Here is a 22,936-nt window from a genome sequence, read left to right on the forward strand (position 1 = left end):
TGGATGTGCGAAACCTCTTATAGTGTCTCAGGGTGGGGGGACAGGCAGCTCCCCACCCTCGCCTCTGGTAGCGTTGCCATTCAGTTTTTGCATTTCCAATCTTATTGGTTCACTGCAAGTTTCTCAGCCTTTGCAAACCCCCCAAATCGAGCTCATTTGCATTACCGTTTTGCTGCTTTGCATCTTTTTAGGGTCAGGTCTGTTCCATTAGATGCTTACTCTAAGAGAGCTGAGCCAACAAAAGCCTTGTGTGGATCGCAGCACATGGTCACACTCCATAATGATGCTAACAAGGAAGAACCAACACAGACTTGAAAGTGATGTTTTGGTTTCTTGTTTAGGGGTGGGGAGGAGGAGGTGGGTTTGGTGGCTTTATGTATGGGAAAATTGTCCAGAAATGGCTTTCTCTCTCTTGATTATATTTGTAGTAGTTGCCAATTATCAGGATTTCCATAGAATAAAAGACCCAGTGAATATTTGGAAATCTTCTCTTACCTGTTTCTTTATCCTGTAACCACAGTAACAAGACTTCTTAAGGTTGTAGATTTTTAAGAAAGCGAATTATGCTTGAGTTATTAATAAATATTAAAGGTGACAGAAATGACTGTCGCTGAGCAGTAGAGGTTTCAACGTGTAAATACGTCAGTCCTTGGATGGTCTTTTGCACAAAACCTGTTAAGCCTTCCTATACTGGTCACCTTAGCCGCGAAGTTATTCGCTCTGTTCTCTCCCAGGAGAGGATCGAAGGGTACCATGCTGTCACGGGATGGGGAGCCCTCTAGCGGAAAATCATCAGGACTTGCAGTGGAGCGGAAAGAGAGTCCAGAAGCCACAGGGGGCATGTTAAATTTAGTCTGGCCAGTTGAACTGCGTCATGTAAACATGACATGACCTGCCATAGCCTCCTGCTGATTTTGGAAGGTGTTTACCAAGAAATCTGTCATGCAGAATTATCAAGAACATATGGAGGTCTGTGCTAAGTAGGCACTCAAATGAAAATCATTATTCTAAGGATATACAACATTCTTCATAGCCCTCACCTGAAAAGCCTGCGATGGGCAAAGTAAAGAAGTTGGGGATGGGGGGATGCCTTTTGGTAATAAATAAAAAATTTAAATCTAAATTACATGAGATGATCCCTCCCCCTCGCCACCAGGTGATTAGGGCTAAGATTTGCTCATCTCCAGTTGCTTCTTTAAACAGAAGAACACACCTTTCTAACCCTGCCTTCCCTAGGCCCTCACCTAATCTGGGTCCTAATTGTCATTATAATTCACTGTCTTGTTTATCTTGTAACTAGGAAAAAAAATGACAAAGCAGTTTCTCCCCTAATCTCTGACCATAATACATGTCTGAGATGGTAACGCCAGAGTTTTACAAAATGTTTCCTCCTGTCTTGACTAGGGTTACGAAATTTCTATGGGTCCCTTATTCCTGTCACTGTTTGTAAATAAAGTGAGAGGAGACTAAAAAAAAATCTCAAAACTTCTCAGTTGAAAATAACTTATTGACATCGGTGTTTTATATATATGCATTTTAAAGCATGCCGTGCGGGAAGTATCCTGCCGTGTGTGAGTTCACATGCATTCCTGGAAAATACAGAGCATTCGAGTCGGGGTGCCTTGCTCGGAGCTGTGTTGTTGACCATCGTCTATGAGCCCCTCTCAAGGGTTCAAAAAGCGTGTCTCCAGGCGATAAGAACCTGACGTTGACGCGTGTGTCCTTCAAAGCCCACATAAGATTCGTCCCCAATGCACACAAGAGTCAGCCAGCGAAAATGCAAACTCAGCACATTCTGGCTGAAATCGCAGTTGCCTGTGTTTCTAATCTCTGACACTGGAGAGTCTCTGACTGTCTAGTTAGCAAAACTGATTTGTCCTTTTATGGACAGAAAATGACTATAACAAGGATTTGCAAATCCTATCTATACTCCAAGGACCTTCTAAGGTCGCGATGTTCCCTTGCTTCCTGCTCAGCCTGACAAATATGGCCGTTTCTGACTCTCCGGGGTCTTCCTCTGTGTGAAACCCACGTGGACGCGTGGTCATACACTGCATGATAGAGTGGTCTCTTTACATGTATGTCCTGTCTCCCTGTTAAATGCCCTTGGGGGTAAGGCCAGTGTGTCATACACCCTGGGTCTAGTTCATTCATTTCACTCATTCATTCACTTACCCGTTCATTCATCCAGTGAGCGGTTATTGAGCCTGTCTGGGGCCAGGTCCTAGTCTACTCTCTGGAGATATACGAATGAGCAAAATGAACAAGATCTTTTTCCCGATAGAGAGAAACGTGGGACAGTGAACCTTAAACTCATTAACCACAAATGGGAAATTTCCACAGTGGAAAGAGAAATAAAAATGTATACCCTGTGATAAAAGCGACAGAGGGAAAAAAACATGGCACTCTAAAAGAGAGCACTGGGAGACCTTATCTAGATCGAGGGTCAAAAAGGCCTCCGAGGTGGTGATGTTTGAGCTGAAAACTGGAGACACATGGTACTCCCCACATAGCAGGTGCAAAGAAGTATTTCCTGCTTTAAGAAATGCGTAACCGGCTCTCAGGGCACGTGGGACAAACCTTCTAACCACAGAGGATCCCTCTGGCCATCTTCCCGTGCAACCCCACTCCTCTCCTTGCTTGACGCCAACCTACAAATGTTCTTCCTGGTGGTCTCCCTGGTTCCCATAGCCCACGGAGACCCCTTCCCTCTGTGTCGGCTCAGGTACAATGGAAGCAAAGCAGAGTTTGGACCAAATGCAAATATATTTATGAAGCATTTTAGCCATCTGCAGGACACTTATCCTAACCATGGCACGTGGCTGATTACAAAAAGCAGAGTAAAAAGCCTTCGGAATTCAGCAAATCTGGGTTTGAACCGAGCCCTGTGACCTTGAACAGATAATTTCATAGTCTCGGTTTTCTCATCTATAAAATGAGGGCCAGCTCACTTGACACTCACAAGGTTTTATGAGGATTAGTGTAATGCACCCGGGCACAGAACATGGGCGGTCACTAAACCTTCGCCGTAATCCCCTGCCCCCCTCTTCGCCCTGATTCTATGACCCCTCTGGGCCCCAGCTCTCCCCTTTGCTCCATGTCCACATGAGAGCCACCATTGTTCCCTCAATGCCAGTTCCTCGAGGATGAATCTGCTTCATTTATGAGACATTGGGCCACCCGACAGCAGGGAGGATGTGAGTACTGGGGACTTAGCATGACCTAATACCACTCAGGAGAACAGCCCAGGGCAAGACAGGGTAACAGGACCAATACCCGTCATCCTGGAGTCAGCAAAGGATTCGATCCAGGTGAGAACCTGGGGATACCAGGCAGGGCCATCACTCAGAACCTAGGAGCAGGGGTCAGGGGCACCCAGACAGAAGCCCAGGCCTGCAGGTGGGTCTCACCTAGGAGGATCAAGAGCGACTGTGATTCAGGGCTCCTTAAGACTTCTGGGAGTTTGAGCACAAGAAGGTGTCCATTCTAGGTCCCCAGGGAAAGGAGTGTGAGCAGGGCAGGAGGTAAATCTCCACTGAGACTTGTAGGTAACTGAACAGAGATCAGGTGAGATCAGCCTTGGGAATGGTGTTAGGCAGGGCAAACGGAAGGCAGAGAACCATGGGAGGTAAACTACACAGCCAACAGGACATCGGGCTTATCCACAAATGTTACATGCGATTATACTCGAATCCCTCTTACTTTCTTACAGGTGAGTACAGACACTTCCAGCTCAAGAAAGGCAGACCCCAAAGGCCGGAGCGCACTGCTGGCTGACATCCAGCAAGGAACTCGCCTACGAAAAGTCACGCAGATCAATGACCGCAGCGCCCCACAAATCGAGAGTGAGTGAGCACCTGGGCCAGGCTGGCCGGGAGCCAGGGGCCGGCCATGTGAGGTTCAGCCAGATGCCCCTGGCTTGCCCAGGACAAGGTCCTCCTTGTTACCCAGGACACATATCAGGCCATCTCAGACCTGCTCGGCATACAAGCCACATGGGGAGAGAATCAGAGCTTCCCTTCCAGTCTGCAGGTGGTTTATAACGGATCTTCCATCACTCTTCAAATACTAAAAATAAAATCATGGGGAGATAATGTATTTTCTTGTCATGATGAAATATGCATAATATAAAATTCACCATTTAACTACTTAAAATGTCCAATTCGGTGGCATTTAAAGATTCGCAGTGTGGTTGCAACCATCACTCCGTCTAATCCCAGAACATTTCTGTCACTTCAAACAGAAACCATACCCATTAGCAGTTAGTCCCCATGCCCCAATTCCCAACCCCTGGCAACCATGAAATCTACTTCCTATCTCTATGGATTTGTCTGTTTGGGAGATTTCATAAAAGTGGAGTCATACAATTTGTAGCCTTCCATGACTGGCTCTTTTCACGTAGCATCTTGTTCTCAAGGTTCAACCCTGTGGCAAGTACCAGAACTTCATCTCTTTGTTATTGTTGCATAATACGTCCTCATATGGATACACCACTTTGCGTTTGTTTGCTGTGAGGTAACAAACGTCACAGTCCCGTCTCAACGTGGTCCTCAAACTCAATGAGAGAAAAAGTCGAGTCTCAACATGTAAAAATGCAAACTCAATGAGAGAAAAAGTCGAGTCTCAACATGTAAAAATGCAAAGTTTTGTTTTTCCCCAAGGAAAAAGATTTATTCAGAATTCTCTCCCAGGATCACACAACTGTAGCTTTCTGCATCTTCAGGAGTTCGTAAGGTAAAGGGAGCCCTGTGCTTGGGTCACATGACCCATGTCAACTTCTGATGCCAGGCAATTCAGGGAACCTCTCTGGGACTCAATCTGCTCTTCTGCAAATTAGGGGAAATAATAATAATAATACATGCTCTTTTTTTGGTCAAGATTGTGGAAGGTTGAAATAATATATGCAGAACCATTTATCAATGTAAGGTATTATTAATGTCTTCATATATTTTTCAATGATGAGCATAATGGTAATTCTCAAAGACAGCCCTGAAAACATAATTGCATCTATAGCTGTATATGTTAATACATAAGGATAGACAAATTATTTTAAGAAATATTTTCAACAATCACAATAAAAATTAGTTTCTGCTCAGACCCACTAATTAATTGGTGCAGCCCAATTAATAGATAAGTCCACTTTATTGGAACACTCACTTGCTAATCATTCCATTGAGGAGGCCGTGTATAATATTAATATTCAGAATAACCTGGCCACGTGTATCTACCAGTGGGCACTGCATCTTAATTTCTCTGTGCACATTAGCTTCAGGTTGTGAAGATTTTTTGTTTTTGCCAGGAATGCTTATCTAAGCCAAATGACTTCTCATTTCACATAGCCGGTAATCACACACATCAAGAAGGCGGGAATTCATGATACTTGTCCTTTGAAGCTCATGCGCTTTCTCTTCCACGGAAGAAAAGGTGCAGGGGAGCGCGCGGGGCTCGGGGAGTGAGAGCCAGGGAGACAGGACAGGAAAACGCGGAAGCACAAATCACTGCGGACCTTCACTTCCTGCTCGCAGTTCTGGGCCAGGCTCTGTGGACAGGAAGTTCAAAGTACCGACTGAATTCAATCTGTGGGCTTTCTCTGGCTAGTGCTCCCACAACGACAATCGAGTCGAAAGTAGGACCAGCTCTAAACCATGTTTGGGCTTTCTGATTTGAAAGGCGCTCCGATTGTCCATTGGCATCTATTATATTACAGTACATAGACTGTTTTGGTCACTTTTCAGAGTGGTCGGCCACTGACAGTTGGTTATTTGGTAGGTCCAGAGAGGACAGCAGACAGGCCTGGGCACATGAGTCTGCAGGGTTTCAAGGCAGAGGGTGTTTGGGAAAGACACCAACTAAAAGGATTACATTGTAGGTGGGAGAATAGAAAGGCTTCCGTGGGCAGCGTTAGACCATGACTCCAGGTGAGAATCAGCAGCTCAGTCCTGCTCACAAGTCCTCATCGACTTGCCTCTTCTCTCTAAAGGTTCTAAAGGAGCCAACAACAAAGAAGGAGGAGGCTCCACAAACTCCCGCGGCGGAAGCACACCCCCGGCCCTGGGAGATCTGTTTGCTGGTGGCTTTCCTGTATTGCGACCAGCGGGCCAGAGAGATGCGGCAGGTAAGGAAGAACTCAGACCTGCTGCCTTGTGACCTTTATCTCCTTCACTTGTAGAACCAACTGGGAAATCCTCACACGCCGGTACGCGACACGTTTTTAGTGAACAGCCATGGAGCAGGAGATCATCTGTTTGGGAACTTAAGCACTGAAAGTTGCCAGAGCACAAAATCGTTCTCGCGGGATCTTTTTAATCATCGTCCTGTTGCAATCGTCCCATTGTAACAATTGAAGAATACTTTGCCATAGTGCGCAGTATGTTGCAACGGTGTGATCGTGGCCCAGGCTGCGGAGTACAGGCAGAAGGTGCAGATCCCATGAGAAGATCTCAGTGACGTCACTGTGGCAAAGTGCTAGTCGTAAACTCCCGTTGTGTTGGTTCGCTATTGCTGTGTAACAAAACACCCCAAAACGTAGGGCCTTTTAACAACCATTTATTTAGCTCACAGTTCTGTGAATTGGCAATTTAGGGTGACCTCAGCTGGGCGCCCTCTGCAGGTCGGGTTGGTGGCTTTGCTAGCTTGATATTATTGCTTTATCTTTGATGCCTCAGCTGGGATGACTGGCCTGACTGATCCATGTGGTCTCTCCTTATCGAGCAGACTCTTCAGGGTTTGTTTTCCTAGTCGTGGCAGGGTTTCAGCATAGAAGACAGACGGATATAAAGTCTCTTGAGGCTTAGTCTTGGAATTGGCACAGTGTTACTTCCTACCAAAGCAAAGCAAGTCACAAGCCAGCCTGAGGCAAGGGTGGGAAAAGAGACTTCACCTCTCGGTGAGAGGAACTGCAAAATTGCAAAATCACCTTTCAAAGATTATGGCATCAGGACTGAATGGATAGTCAAGGCCATTTTTGCAACCAGCCTACCACGGTCACTTGTGTTTTAGTGGGTATTAGATGTTTCGAAAGCATTGCATTAAAATCAGGCAAATACATATTTATCGTGTGAAAAAAAAAAGTGTTTTTCTTATAACTGTGCTCTTTAGCCAGCAAGCTGAATAAACTCTAGGAAGTTCATTATTCTGGGGACTGTCAAGCCCAAAACATTCCTGGTGTAGAATCTTCTACCGTGTGACTTTGCTGACTTTCTTGGTGGGCTCTGCGGCTGTTTGACCGTATGGGATGTGTTTGCTGCCATCGCCTACTGATAAAATTCAGCAGAGATAAGGGCTGTAGGATGCTCTGAGATCGAACTGGAACCTTCTCAGAGACCATTTCGTTCCTCGTTTTTGCTGCGCGTTTGTTGGATAAGAAAGTGTGAGGTCGACTTGAAAAAAAGAGCTGGCATTCTTCGGTGTCCTCTTCTTTTTCAAACTTTCTGAGTGGTATCAAAAAAAAAATATATATATATATATATCCTTTGGGAAACTTCTACTGACTTCTCTTCACAGAGATAAAGATAGGAGAAATAGCCCCCAGTCAGGTCGTAACAGAGACCAGCCACAGGAAACCGGCAGAATTCCTCCTTGTCTCCAATAAGACACACTTGTCAGGTGTTTGAGGCACTGCGTTTGCGAAGACAAGAACTGATCTCTTTAGAGGAGATCGAAATCCATAATGAAGTGATTAATGATGCCTGTTATAGGACGGAAATTCAAGGGCAGAGCCAAAAGGTACAGATGCACGGCACGGATGCCATGTCAGAGTGTGACGGCCACGGCTCTCCTCTCTCGGAACCCTCCCAACAGTCCCCTCGTCATTCGGAGAAAAGGACGTTGGCCTTTGCTGCCTCTCCGACCTTCTTGCCTCCTGCTCTCGCTGGCTCACGCCCTGCACTGCCCCGGCCACTCAGCCCTCTTGCTGTTCTTGCGCAAACCAGAAAATATAGGATCACTGAAACAGGGAAAAAGTCTTCCCCAGAATTCCTTTTAGGGAGAACACTGTACTTATTAGGAAGAAGTATTTCTAAATGCCTTCGAGGTGGAGAGTGATTCTGAGAGGGCATAGGTAAGCAGTGGTTACAGAACTTCCATGGAGTAAACAGGGAGAGGAACATTTTCCTCTGTAAATAAAGGGAAAAAAGGGTAAGAACTAGCAGTCTGGTGGAAGGGTGCGTGCCAAGAGTGACAAGGTCACTCCCAGGGACCACCCTCTACACCAGTCTTCCACCAAACACATGCTTAATTAACCATGAGCGATTTGTTGTTGTTGAGCTCCAGAGGCCTTGGATTTCAAGGTGGGGGTCAATGTGGTGGGGGGAGGTACAGGGTGAGGAAGCCAGGAGCCGGGAGACAGTGAGCCCCTTAGAAAAGGGCACACGTCTTTGGGAAGAGGCGCTTTGAACTTCCAGAGGCCAAGAGACTGGGAGGTTCAAGGTCACAGGACCAGGATCCCCAAGGCAGGATATGTTCCCACCAACTTGGGAGTTACCTTATATATTCAGGGAATTGTGAAGCTTCTGTTCTCTGCAGAAACGAAGTCCTCGTTCACGAGGACAAGTGAGGAACACCTCCTCCCTCTCCAGAAGATTCTGGTTGACACCTGAGGATCCAGACTAGGACATAAGGGTTGATGGACCTAGTGGGCAAGAATGAATGAGTGTGATGGTGGCTTTGGGATGAGGAGGGGCAAAGGAGGGGGGAGGAGTCCCGGCTGGGCTGGGAGCCTGGGAAGGGCTCAGCAGAGGCGGATGGAGGAAGGCAATGTGAAAGCTGGTGGCCTGAGCTGGGCTCGTCTCAGAGCTGGACAGCACAGGAGTGCTGGCCAGGACCTTGGGGCAAGTCCAGCTGGCCCTCTCTGTGGCAGCTGCTGCACCGGGGGCCTCTCGGTAGACCCGCAGGCAGAGAGCATCCGCCATGCGATTCACGACATCAGGCTTGAGAGTGCTGGTCCTGCCTCCCACGCACTTGAGGTCTCTTTCCTCTGTCGCTGAGCTAACTCGGAACTTGTCTCCCTTACAGGTGGCAAGACAGGGCAGGCCCCTGGCTCCCGCGCGCCTTCTCCCCGGCTTCCCACCAAAACTGTCAGCAGCCCGCTGAACCCCCCAGCGTCTCCCAGGCTAGGCAACGCCTCCGAGGCGCAGGGCGCTGCCCGGGCAGTCCCTCCTCGGCCCAGCGTGCCTGCGCCGCCTCCTCCGACCCCGCCCCCACCTCCTCCACCCTTACCCCCACCCCTGCCCGCCTCCTCCCCCATCAGAGTTCCGCTGGTGTCCCCGCCTGGCCCACAGACCAAAGGGAATGCGCTGGTGGTCGCGCCCTTCGTGCCCGCTGCACCGCCCCCCGCCCCGCCCCCTCTTCCCCCGGCCTCCACGCTCGGTGACAAGGCAGCGAAGCCTCAGCTAGCCCCCTTGCACCTCCCGCCCATCCCACCGCCCCTCCCTCTCCTCCCTCCTTGCGGGTACCCTGGGCTCAATGCCGATGCGGCCAGCCCCACCCAAGATGCTCGGGAGCCTCCCGCCCCGCCGCCCCCACCGCCTCCGCCACCCCCGCCACCCCCACTCCCCCTTTATACCTCATGCACCCCGAAACCCTCAGTGCCTGCGCCCCCTTTGCCAGGCGCTAACGGCAGCAGCGAAGCCCCACCGCCGTTGCCCCCTAAGTCCCCCAGCTTCCAAGCGCAGCCGCCACCGAAGCCTGGCGCGCAGGCCTTGCCGGCGCCGCCCGCCCCTCCGGGGTCACAGACATTCCTGCAGAAGAAGAGGCCAGGCCGAGGCCCAGGTAAGCGCCGCTGTTCTGGACGGGGGTGGCCAGGGGAGCAGATCGCCTGACCGTTGCCAGCAATTACGGAGGTGGAAGGTCGCGGGCAATGGCCCGCTCCCACGAGCCACTTGGGAACACCTTGGGAGGTCTTAGCCTGGGATCTGAGGTGAGAACAGACCTGTTCAGTGACTCTGTGAAGCACAGTGAGATCTCGTCGCATGGGACTTTCCCTTGCTAGAGACAGGAAAGCAAGAGTGAGGGAGCCTGGAAGACTTGTCCAAGGTCACGCAGACCCCATGCCAGGATCTCGCCTTTACTAGCTGTGTGACCCTGGGCCATCACTTAGCCTCTCTGTGCTTTCTTTCCCTCCTCGGTAAAACGGGACTAGCAGTAGCTCCCTCTCGCGCAGTTGCTGGAACTGGGCCTGGCACCAGTGAGATCTAGAGGAGGGTTATTTGTTCTTGCCACCCTGGTACAGACCCCAGATCTTCTCCCTGGGGCAGAGGGGCTGTGGGTGCAATTCGTGGCAGAGCCAGCTCTCCCATTCAGTTCTTGGCTGAGTTATACGAGTCTGGCTGCCAGCAGGAATCTTCACCGGTCCTCAGGAGATGGGATTATCACGCTGCCTTATTTTTGGCAGATCCTCCCACTGACTCAAAAAACTGAGTGTCTATATTTTCAGCCAAATATTAAGAATAATTCTTTCACCCATCCAGCAGCGATGACTTTGGATTGAGTACAGGTGTCCCATGGCCGTGATCTGTGTGGAGAGCAGTGGCTACGTTCACTTTCGGTTCCTCCTGAGTGGAAATCGCACCCACACATACACGCACACGCACTCACACGCGCGCTCATCCACACATGCAAACACCCACATCCACACACACTCCTCAACACACATCCGCACTTGTACGCATATTCCTTGGTCTCTCAGAAAGTCTTTTGGTGTAGAAAGTCTCTTAAATGTATTTCTTTGCATTGAAAATAATATAAACTCACGGTAGAGCAAACAGATAGAAATTGCAATCACCCGTAATAGCATCACCCAAAAGTAAAACTGTTGTTATTTCGATGTTTCCTTTCTTTTTTTTCTGACTATATCTAAATATTTACATTGTTAATACTATTTATATACACTCTTTTCAATTCTATTTGATATTGCATTGAAAACAAATTTGTCAAATCATTAAAATTTATAAGCACATTCATGTGATAATCAGTATATGCCATATTTATAGTATTAGACACGAAGTTGATTTTATTTTTTTATTATCAAGGATATCGCAGGAAATATTTTCATAGCAATTGTAGTCTACATTTTGGATATTTTTTTAAAGATGGGTTCCCAGAGAGAATTCTTGGTACAAAGGGCAAGAATATTTTTAAGGCTCTTAGTTGCAAGAGACAAGGTTTTAATCATTCTCTTCTTCATTGACTAGTCACCAGAAGGGCCAGCATTAGTGCTGGTGAGCCCCTTCTGTTACTTGTGACTCTTAAATATTCATCGTGTGGTTAAAGAAAAAGAAAAAAAACAATGCTTTAGGTTTACAAAAATCTAAGTTCAAATTCTGGTTTCCCCCACTTATTCCTCTGTAACCTCGTACCAGTTTTTTTTAATGTTCTTGAACCTTGCTCTTTTTTTATTTGACAAATGAAAATGATAGCACTTTTCGCATAGGATTGTTACGCATTTTAAACGAGAAAACGTGCCTGAAGTACTCTGCATGTAGCCGGGGCAAGGCGGCGTTATTTCCTTTCCTTCTCCCTTGTCAGGTAGAAGGGCAGCTTTTCATCTAGAAGAGGGGTCAGCAGCCCCTTAACCCCTTTAGTCAGCTTGTGGGAGCCAGTAAATTAGTGGAGCCTGGTATCGAGGAAGGAAAGACCAGAAAGAGAAGGAAGGATGAGATTATTTTCTTTAAAAAACTCAAAGGAAGCAGACCGTTTGTCCACCCACAGGCATGGACCTGTGTGCACACATCCGCCCCCCTTCCACCTGGGTTTGCTCACATTCAGGCTGTGGCTCTATCAGAAAGTGCAGGGAGCTGGGGAGGGAGCCTGGCAGCTTGGACCAGGGCCCAGAGGGAGGTGCAGGGCGCCTCATGCTCATATCCGAAGGTGGGACCGTGAGATGCCTCTTTGGATGTGGGCAGACAGGATGGACTCCAGGACCCCTCGGTGGTTCTTATCCTCAGAGAATGCTGCCGGTTCTTGGAGGCAACCCTAGCTCCTTGAACTATAAGCTGGGTTTCTGGGCCTTGGTCCCATGAGCCTGGTGTGGATTGGGAATGTGACCAAGAGCTGACAGACTTGAGGTACGGCTGAAGAGTGGGGAGACGGGGACACAGCTGGGATGTGGGGAGCTGGAGGGCAGGGGACCAAGGACTGAGCAGATGGCTGGCAGGGTCTGGGAGCTGCCCTTCCGCACTGGGTCTGGAACCGAAGGGCGGGGAAGAGCCCCGATGGCGGCAGGTGACAGAGAACGGCTGGCCAAGCGGACGCCTTGGCCTGCACCGGAGCAGCGAACTCAAGGCCAGGAACAGAAGCTCGTCTGGCCTCTTTCATTGTGTCTTTGGTTGTGAAACCTAGTTTTCCACGAATAGAACAAAGGTCATTTCTGCTCAGGCCAACCGCAGGGGAGAGAAAGGGGTTGTAATTGTGAACGACTTAGCACAGATCACGGCAGCGCCATTGTCATTTCGTGACAGGGAATCAGGAGAATAACCACCCACACGGATGTGCCGAGACAATGGCCATTTATTGCCAAACGAGTCACACGAAAAAGTACTAGCAAAAGACAGTGCGCCTCCCAGAGCGGTCGCCAGGGAAGGTCTGATGATGTAGCTGGGATGCGAACTGGGCCCCGGGTAGACGGGGTGGACTTAGAGTGACCAGAGGGAGAAACGAGGTCTGCAACGCAGGGGAACCAGCGTGAGCAGAAACTGGCAGCGGCAAGCCCCCAATGGCTCGCTCCCCTAGCCTCCTTCTGAGCCAGGCCTGGGGACAGTCCTTCCCTCTCGTAGGACTAGGACACTGCGGTGGTTCCCCTTCTGTGGGCGGTGCCGACTGATGACATCATCATCGTTAATAGCATCGCTGCAGCTAACAATTACTGAGCCTTTGCTACAGGCCACTTGACTTAACCCTCTCGACAACCCCGGGAGGTGTGTGTACTGGGAGTATTCCCATTTGACAGATGAGGAAACAGAGGCACAAAAAGGTTGCGTTATTGTCCCAGTGGGAGAACCTGAATTCCATCCCTGTGTCTGAATACACCATGGTCTTCTCTGTCAGGGACCAGCGGAGGAAAACTGAATCCGCCCCCAGCACCGCCTGCGAGATCACCCACCACAGAGCTTTCAAGCAAAAGCCAGCAGGCCCCAGCGTGGACCCCGACACAGCCGCCCGGAGGGCAGCTGCGGAATGGGAGCCTGCACATCATCGGTGAGCAGGGCCACCGCCGGCCGCGTTGGCTGCTGGGGAAGAACCGGTTTCCCCGGGCTCAGGGGGGAGTTTGCCAGCCTGTGGTGCTGTCATTTTAGGGCACATGCTTTGCAGGAACAGGGGCTCACTGTGGCACAGAACAACCTACAGCTTGTGTTAAACGTAGGGTCTCTCTCGAGGTTTTCTGTGGGTTCCGGAACCCACTCTCCAACCTTTTGATGGAACTTAGAGAGAGGGAAGAAAACCAACTTTCAAATCCTGTGTGTGTGTGTGTCTCCATGGAGAAGTCTATGCATAAGGCTAAAAGAAGAGAGTGATTTAGACAAGGTCAATGAGTGAATGAAGGCTCAGCGGGCAGGGGGACAATCAGGGCAAAAACATGGAGATAAGAACAAAAGTCACCTGGGGTCAGGTGTGACCAAAAATCTTTGAATCCCTTTGTAGGTTGAGCTACTCTCAGACACAAAGCCAGGCTCATAAAGCAGGGACTCAACCCACGAAAGGGTCACAAGCTCCCTCTCCTTTTCCTCTAAGGGCTCAGGACAGAACCCGTTTGCTTTGGGGAGCCCAGGTCCCCAGCTGGACATAAGAAGCTGTGCTCCTTCCCACCAGCCAGGCCGAGGACTCCTGTCCTGCCCCCCTTTCCCACCGAAGATGTCCTGAGGAGCTCGGGGGCGTGGGGGGCAGCGGGGAGGAGCTTCAGGCCACAGGGACTTTTCTGGTCATTGGTTGCTGTCAGGTTCTGTCCTGGACGCAGAGCCCTGGATAGCCCTGGCACGTCTGCTCCTTGTGGGCTCAAGTACATTGGGGTGGGCGGTGGGGGGATCTGTTGATTTCGCTTTCCCTGATTCCCCTCGTCTCAGCTAAACAGTAAAAAATGAGAAATAGATGGATATCATTGAAATGCCTGCACCGGACGCACACCCTGTGTGCTCCTGGAAAGAATCGAAACTTGGGTCGCCACGGTAACCAGAGTGATTTTGCCATTTCTCGTGTGTATAGATGACTTTGAGTCTAAATTCACATTCCATTCCGTGGAAGACTTCCCTCCTCCGGATGAATACAAACCATGCCAGAAGGTTTACCCCAGCAAGATCCCCAGAAGTAAGTACCAAAGTACCATCCCTGTGAGACCCCTGATTGTCCCTGACCCCCTGGAACTTGGTGCTCGTTGATTGGCTACAGCTGTCTAGAGGATAACGTCGTAATTTCACTGTCCTATGCAACAAGGATGCAGTGCTATTCCTACTTCTGGAAGGTTCAGAACATTGATTTGTCCCAGTCCCCAGGGATTCATTCTGAGGCTTTTACAGAATGCCAGAGTCAATTGTTTAGTGTCAGATTTTTGGGTGCTTGAATTTACGTGTCTCTCCCCTCCCCGCGGCTTTTTGACTAGGGAGATAAATACGCCAAGAAAATGGGATGCAAGAACTTGGCATTAATCGCTGGGAAAGAGCCTGAAAACCCTCGATTTAGAACCGTGGCGGACAGTGAAACGGTGAAAGTCCTCAGGCCAGTCATTCTAAACCTTGGCTACATATTAAAATGACCTAGAGCAGCCATCCTCAACCTTTTGGGCACCAGGGACCGGTGCTCCTGTGAGAATCTAATGCCTGATGATCCGAGGCGGAGCTGAGGCGGTGATGCCGGCGCTGGGGGGCGGCTGCAGATACGGATGAAGCTTGCTCGGCTGCTGCTCACCTGCCACCCACCTCCCACTGTGTGGTCCAGTTCCTAACAGGCCATGGACTAGTACCAGTCCGTGGCCCGGGGTTTGGGGACCCCTGACCTAGAGGACTTAACAATCTCAAAGGCCAGGCTGCACCTAGACCAACTAAATCAGAATACATGCATGGGACCAGGGTGTCGGTATTTTTGAAAGCCACCAAGTGATTCCAATGTTTAGCCAAGACTGAACATCTCAGCCCAGTAAGAGCTGCTCTGCCTATGTGGCCAGGCCCCAAGAACTGCCTTCACTCGGCTGGCCCGTTCAGCTCCAAGGGTGGAGGAGGGAAAGACCGGCCAGCCTGCCCCTCAGGCCGGAAGGCCAGGGAAGGCAAGTGCTTAAGGAAAACAGGAAGCAAAGATAAACAAAGAAGGGTGTTGACCACACGGCAATGATGCTCCCTGTTAGTTAACGTGAGCCAATGCTTGTCGGGATCTGAGCCAGTCCAAACGGACAGAACTTGCTAAGAGGGGGACAGAGTCAATAACATGCGGTGAGGGTCGGATGCGTCCCCAACCCTCATCCTAAGTAAGGCCCCCAATCCCAGACTCTTGTGAACCAGCAATGGAAAATCACGTCTGGGATTAACCCAGCACTGGGCAGCAGACTCCTGAGGCCTGTCCTTTCAGAGGGACCTTGGCAAGGTGCCTTGGCGAGGGTTCAGCTCCCTGCAGAGCAGATCGGGGAGCTCAGGTCTGCTGTCTGCTCAGCTCACGGGCCTCTCAGGCTCTGCCGGGGCAGCTCTTCCTCCGCTGGCCTGTGGGATTGCACATTTAGAGAGAAGCGACTTTGCGTGTTTTTTAAATAATCTATAAATACTACTTCTCTGAATTAAGGCTAGAAATACAGACGGCTTAAAGCGTTAAAAATGGTGCCACTCAGTGGTAGAATGCTGGGTGATTTTTGTTTTCCTTCTGCTTCACTCTTTTGTCCAAGTTTTCTGTAACAAATATATGATTTTTAATAATCATTACAGCTAATTGTAAAATTCCAAATCATAGGGAGAGAGACTGTGATCACCCCGCCCCTGGTCTGAGCACCTGTGGCAGGGGAAGTAGAACTCAGAGGGTGACCCCTCCGAGTTCTCCACAAGTGGGACGTGGCCGAGGAAGGAACGACGGGCCCCTCACACCAGCCTCACTTGGGACAGTGAGTGGGAAGGAGAGCGAAGGCCAGACATGCGATTCCGAAGCTTTAGACTTGGCAGATACTAGAATTATCATTTCCCGTGAAACCTGTCATTTCCTTCAGTCTCCGCCTCCAGTGTTAGGACAGGAGAGGCCTTTGAGGTCATCCAGCCCAACTCCTTCATGTACAGCTGAAGAAACCAAGGCAGAAGTCGAGGGACCTGCCCCCGGTCACAGCTGGTGGCAAAACCAAGGCTCGAGTTGAGGTTCTTTGCTCCTTAACCAGTGTTCTCTATGCCAACCTGCTGCCCCTCAACCTCAGGCCATGTGGACTGGACCGCAGAGAGGCCACGCTGACCTGGAGCTGATGGTTAGGTCTGCTTCTCCGAGGAGCCCACCTTTCTCCTAACCCAACTTCCCAGCCAGGGACTGTCCTCCAAGGCCGGGAGGAATTTTGGGAGGCTCAGAGGGACCCAGCACTGACGGCCGGCCAAGTCTGTATCCTTCCCGGCCTTTCTCGAGCCCTGCAGGAGGACATGTCCTCTTATTGGTTGGCTACAAAATAGATTTTTTTTTTTCTGACATGAAAGTATCTCTGTCCCTGGAAGGAAAGTACATGGCTGGCTTGGTTTACAAATGACAAAAAATAAAGTCAGAAGCCAGCTTGGACCCCGGCCTCTGCTCCTTCACCCCAAGCACATTCTTCGTGAAGCCCCCCAGTGCAGGGGCCGGCCCCCGTAGCACGGCGGTTGACGCCCGGGAGGGGCGCCCTCTGATTGCCAGGGGGCGGCAGCAGCGGTCACTCCGGCTGCTCTGAGTGCAGGAGACACATGTCATTGGGTCGAGATGTAAAAACATTTCTTACTGCAACTCGTGGTATCCGAAATTCGAAAACCACTGTTTCAGCAATTCTGAAATACTCTTGTATGAGAAAACAGCCCAGCGAAGGACTATTTCAACAGAATTGCTTGGAATTGTGAATTCTGGTGGCATCTCATAAGGGACGGTCCTCTAAGGAGACACTTGGATCAAAAGTACTCTGAGTGACCCAGACTAACTGCTGGTCACCCACTTCCACAGCCATGAAATTTCCTTAACAGGATGCAGAGTTTTCCTTCCTGTTTTATGAAGAAATGGAGTCTCCTCCGGCTCTGCGGCTGTTTCCAGTGGTTTTTATTGAAAACGAGGCTGACCTACAGAGAAGCCTGTTTCATTGTTCAGTGGTTCTCCAGTGGGGTTGGGGGCGGGGGGATTCTGCTTCCCAGGGGACATGGGTGCTGTCTAGAGATACTTCTGTTGTCGTCGTTACAGATGATCTGGGTCACAGATGTGCTACTGCCATGTAGTAGGTAGGGGCTGGGGATGCTTCTCAACACCCTGCAGCATGCAGGTGGCCCCCACGGCGAAGAATCGGTCAGCCCAACACGCCAACAGAGCCACGTTAGGAAACACTGGCCAAGAGGAACCCTTTCCTGTAGCGGACTGGAGTTTCTGAAACCTAAGCACAGTAACGTCAAGGTCACGCTGCCACGTGGAATTAGGTCGGGGGCTCTATATCAGTGTCTCTTCACTTCGTACTTAGTTAATGAACTGGCTAAGAAGTTAGGGCGCCTTGTGTCATTATCCTGATAAAATCATCTTTATCCTAGAACAGACATCGTTAATTTAAAAAGCACTTTAACGAAAGTTACAGCGCCTGTTGGATTAAGGGTTCGTAAGTTGTGGAGACTCTTCTGTGTGACAGTTCATTTAAAAAATTGTATCTCACCTTCACAGATTCTTGAGATGACTCGTGGTCATTGTAGAAAACTAGAAAAGTATTTTGTTAGGCATTAAAAAACCTAGTGAACTCAGGAGGAATCATTCCAGTATATTATTTATATTTTTTTTATGAATTTTACAACTAGTTGAAGTCATTGAATTTATACAATTTTTTTCTCCTACATTTCAAACATCGCCCCAAATCGTTTGAGCCTTCATAAACATTTCTCCCCTTAGTACGCCGAGCGTGACGGCTCCGTAGCCACAGTGCGTGATGTAGAAACGGGGTGGAAACACACGGTCTGGGCCAGCAGCCTGAAGGTTTCGGGTTGACCGGCTCACCTTTCCCTCGGTTCCGTCGCGGTCGCTGTGAGTGCCGGTTTAGCCTGAGTCTCTCTGTGAAGCCCGCAGCCGGTCCCTGGGCCAACAGATGGTGCGATTGTTCCCATGTCTTTCAGGCCGTACAGCTGGTCCCTGGCTCCACACCGAAGCGGCGCAGAGCTCCGATGACATCAAAGGCAGAAACTCTCAGGTAACACGTCCCTCGGGTCTCTGAATGCACAACCAGGAACTCTTCTCGAGAAGCCCAGAGATATTGAGGCTGCGCTTTCTCCCCGACAGCCTTACCCTTTGCCTCAGACACTTTCTCCTCAGTGAAAGCCACTGGGTGGACCTTTGTTTCCAGTGAGAATGAAACACTCACAATTTCAACATCTGAAGAATGAAAGGGGTGGGGGGGGGGGTACTTCTCTGGAATCACCGCCACATACAGAAGCAAGTTTGGGGACCCGAGCCCCCTGAGAATCACTTGGCAATGGTCACCCTGCTCACGCCCCATTCATCCTTCCCTCATCGTGAGAAGTCTGAGAAACTCTTGACACGTGTGAGACATGGCTCAGCGTTCTCACTCATCTCTAGAACACATGGTTTCTTACAGCACCCGTAGGGGGTTCCCCCATCAACATTATTATTTATTTCGACCACATTTAGTCACAATTCAAATCCTAGTAGCGAGAGAAAAGCTGAGAGGGGCACCCAACAGCTGCTTGTGTGGTGACACTCTTTGAAGTGCGCTCATTCTCACGCGGGACAGCTGGGACGGTGTTTCCCCCTCTGGGCGGGGACGGTGCCGCTCACGGCACGTGATACAGGGTCATCTTAAAGGCCCTCTGCATCTTGGAAAGCTGGCCTCCTCTCCCCTCACCGTTTCAGAGTTCTATGTGACGAAGAGGGTGGCCCGCTGTTAAATTAGGCCCCTCCGAAACCGCGCGGACCCTCAAGGAAAGTGACCCGAGGAAAAGAGGAAGTTGGGATGAGTTCCTGGAAGGAGGACAAGCGCCTGTCCCTTTTCTGCCACAGCTAATCCAAGAATTGCAGTCACCGTTCCCAGATGATCACAGGCTGAAAGCTGGGCGTTTGCTTGCAGTTGAGGGAGACGTACAAGTACTTGGGTGCAGGGACAAAGAAGATGAAATTGTTCACAGGCTTTCGCTCCGGGAGACTATGGCTGAGCTTTGCTTTCTCCCTAGTGCATTTCTGCTATTTCGGAATTGTCTACAGTGACTGCATTACTCCCGTGATCATAAAAATGTAGTCGCAATCAAAATAGCCGTCCCCACACTATATAGCTCTATACGTTTCTCAGATGACTTGCATACGTTATCTCGTTTGACCCTTTTGTTAACCCTGTCGTGTAAGCTGGAGAGAGACTGTTAATGCCATTTTCAGACTAGAAAACGCAACTCCAAGGGGTGAAGGAACTTGCCCAAGGTCACATGCCGCGACCTCTGGCTCCTCGTCTGGTATTCCTTCCACTATACCTCAGTGCTTTTCCTTGCATGTCAGACTGGCCAGGACAGGAGTCACCATCACCTTCAGGGTTGATCAAACATTGTGCAGTGTCTGGTCCCTGGCCTCGTGGCCAGCACATGCCTGAATCACCCGAGCCCCTACAACTTGAGTCGGGGATGGACCGGAAAGTCTTTCCTGGTCATCCCATTGTCGAGTTCTCCTTCCCGTCTAGCTGGGCACCATCTTAATTCATTTGCACTTCGCCGAGATAAAAAGCGATCACCCAGAGAATCGCTGGGCTCCAGATAGGGCGAGTGGTGCCCCAGAGGGTGCTCGGTGCTCATCTTTCATGGCTGCAGAGCCCAGGTGGTCCGTGCACAGGCGGGAGCCCTGGGCGGGAAAGCCGAAGGCCCGGGACCCTGTCTCTCTTTCCATCGCCTTGTCTTGGGACTTCCAGCAAGTTCTTTGCCTTCCCTAAGCTCCCTGTCTAGCGAATCAGCTGCTGCTCCGTCCTATAAATGTGTTTATGATAGCATTAGGTCCCCACGTGCCATGACCTACATGTCCCATTTCATTCCTTTTTCCACCCATGAGCCCCTCAGGCCCTGGCTTCCTTGCATGAATGAGGCAAAGCTTCGGCGCCCAGCCCCGGGGCGGGTCATCTGGGCACGGTGAGTCCTCTAACCCCACCTGGTAATGTCTTGTTTCCACAGTTGTCCCTGAAGACACTCCGGTGAGCAGTCAGCTGACGCCAACATGCCGTGAACGTGCCCGACCTCACCCCTCTCGCATTGTAACTCATTTGACATACAGGCTCTGAATGGAGCATTTATTTATTGTAAATACGTGGTGTGCACAGGCTTTAAATCAATGCTGTAGTCGACTTTTATTTTTTAAAAAAAATCCCCATGCACCATTTCTCCATTTTTTTTTTAAAAACGCATCTTGGCATTTGTCTGCCGGTGCCGCGAAAGCCCAGTCCCCACCCCGCGACGTCCATTCTGTGACTGTAAATATATGCGTGCAGGCTGGCCCTTCCTAGGTTCGAAACAGTTTTTAGAAGATTCCTTGGTTTGCAAGTAGTTCCAGAGTCATAGTATCCACGACGGCTTCTCATTGGCAGGATTTTATATGCTCAGCCCACATACTGCAAAGTCAGACCAAATATTGCCTTATACCTGACGCGGCGCAGAGAGAGTCGTGTGTCACACCCAGGCAATGCCACACGGCCTCCAGTGAACGAGATGCCACGTCTCGCTTCCGTTTCGCAGCACAGGGAATTCTTCTTTTTCTTTCTCTCTCTCTCTCTCTCTCTCTTTTTTTTCTGCCTAATGTAAATATAATGCAAAATCAAGGCAGGAGTGGCCTCGGTCCCTCCAACGCCAACCACAGGGCCCCTTTTGTGCCCCAATGACCCTACAAGTAGCCAACGCTCTTACTGTTTACAGTGACCCTCGTGCCCAAGGCCCCGAGACTTTCCTGCAGGTCCCCGGCCCCATCCCAGCAGCCAGAGTGAGGTGGAGGGAGCCCGATGAGGTTTTGGTATTTCCCCTGCCTGCTACAAACCTACATGACTCATCGCGAATGTAAATTACTAAGCCTGTCTCAGAGGTCTTCCCCTGACCCCCACCGGGTGCAGGATTTCCATGGAAAATACAACACTGAAAAGTGGACATCAAAACTTATTATGAAGTATCCGCTTCAAGTATCCGGTGCCCCGCCCCCCTTGGGAAACCTGGAACCAACCATCAGACAAAACCTCGCTCCCTTCTGAGCGAGGGGGGGACCTGACTAGCCTGGGAGCTCCCGTTCCACGAGGTGGGAGGAGCAGCGTGTGACTTCAGCCACCCCGAATGCGGCACGGGACAGGACGGGTTCCGACTGCCGCGCTCGCACCTCTCGTCTTGGCCCGGCGAGGGGGCGGATGTGTGCTGTCGCTCGCCCCCTGGCCCCACAGGCCCCCCGCCGTCGGAGAGGACGGCCGCGACAGAGGAAGGAGAGAACAGAGGAGGAAGCAGACTCAGCCCTCGTCTGTGCTCAGAGTGGCTGCGGATGAAAGGAAGTCGAGGACGGCGAGGCGGGAAGGGCCGCGAAAAATGCGTTTCCTTGGGAACCGTCCACTCACGTGCTCGCACCTCAAGGACTTCGCGCCCAGACCGAGCCACCCCAAAATGGTAGCTGGGCCGGAGGGTCTGGGCAGACACGTGACCGCATACACCTCGCTGTGGTCTGGAGTAAAGACCGAGATGCCAGCCTCCGTCGTCATGTGCTTCCTCCCTCCGGGCAGAAGCAAGGGAGCAAGGTCAGGGCTCCTCCAGGGAGTACATCATGCCAAAAACCGTAACAGCTAACTCGATGCAAAGGAGGTTTTCCCAGGTCGTCGGCCCTGGGCGTACCCGATTTGTTTCATTGGTTCTGGAAGGTTTCCAGAAGGTTTCCAGAAGGTCAGACTTTCTGCAGTGTAACAGTACCCCCCCCCCAGTTGTACAAAATAATTCCAGAGGTTTTTTCATCATCGTGGATAAGAACGCCCTAAACCAAGTTCCACCTTCGGGATGCGCTGCCTGCCCTGACGCGGCATTTGTACATTTGTGCTCTACGCCGCTGGGAGGGAAATACAACTCTTCAAGGACAGAGAGGAAAAAGAGCGAGCAGAAACCAAAAAATCACCATTAGGGAGAAATCTCAGGAATCTGGCGTCACACACATCTCTCCTGGAGACCTACCCCTGAATCCGGGCCCTCGGGACCCATGCTGGAGCACCGAGTCCCTCCGGCAGGACAAAGGTTTAGCTCCCTGACCATAAATTCACACGGAGGTGCCGCCGTGCGCCCCCCCGCCCCCCGGATCCCCGCACGCCCGCCGGCACTGCTGTCCAGGTCCCTTCAGCGTCTCCCACGTACTTGACATTTGTCCCCTCTGCTGATTCATTTCTTTGTACCTAATAAACTTTAATAAGCGGAAATGCTTCCGGTCGTTTCCTTGTTAAAACCCATCGGCGGTCACCGGTATTCGTCTCAGCCGACCATTTTTAAGGATTCGGAGGGCTTCTAAGAATGACGGCAAAAAAAGATATATACCCAGGACCCCAGACTCGCTGTTACATCCTGTGTTAGAATGGGGCGGGGGGGCTTCTTTTTTTGAGCTGACAGTTCTGAAGAAACAACACAAACTCGTAGTTGAATCGTCATGTTTTCCTGGTGGTCGTAGGCTAACTAAACTAGTGGATATTTGGAAAAACCAGCCAAGGGAAAAACTTTCTCAGATGCATTTCTTTAAAAAAGTAGGTAACACTCTATTCAGTTTTATTGATACAATATAGGTAGACAGTATTGCTTAT

General features: G+C 50.4%; 1 protein-coding gene across 2 annotated transcripts in view; it reads left to right on the forward strand.

Moving 5' to 3' along the window:
• The window catches only part of WIPF3 (WAS/WASL interacting protein family member 3), a 62,364-nt gene extending 41,837 nt beyond the window's left edge, over positions 1-20,527 (forward strand). For both annotated transcript variants that reach the window (XM_036230436.1, XM_036230435.1), the window contains 7 exons: positions 3,713-3,845; positions 5,981-6,115; positions 9,013-9,768; positions 13,042-13,191; positions 14,194-14,295; positions 18,264-18,337; positions 20,310-20,527. In XM_036230436.1, the coding sequence (XP_036086329.1) occupies positions 3,713-3,845; positions 5,981-6,115; positions 9,013-9,768; positions 13,042-13,191; positions 14,194-14,295; positions 18,264-18,337; positions 20,310-20,333 (1,374 nt within the window). In that variant the 3' untranslated portion in view covers positions 20,334-20,527. The remainder of the gene's footprint in view (positions 1-3,712; positions 3,846-5,980; positions 6,116-9,012; positions 9,769-13,041; positions 13,192-14,193; positions 14,296-18,263; positions 18,338-20,309) is intronic.
• Positions 20,528-22,936: the final 2,409 nt, after the last annotated feature.

The sequence above is a fragment of the Rousettus aegyptiacus genome, unplaced genomic scaffold (assembly GCF_014176215.1).
Source record: "Rousettus aegyptiacus isolate mRouAeg1 unplaced genomic scaffold, mRouAeg1.p scaffold_m13_p_13, whole genome shotgun sequence".
Classification (NCBI taxonomy): Eukaryota; Metazoa; Chordata; class Mammalia; order Chiroptera; family Pteropodidae; genus Rousettus; species Rousettus aegyptiacus.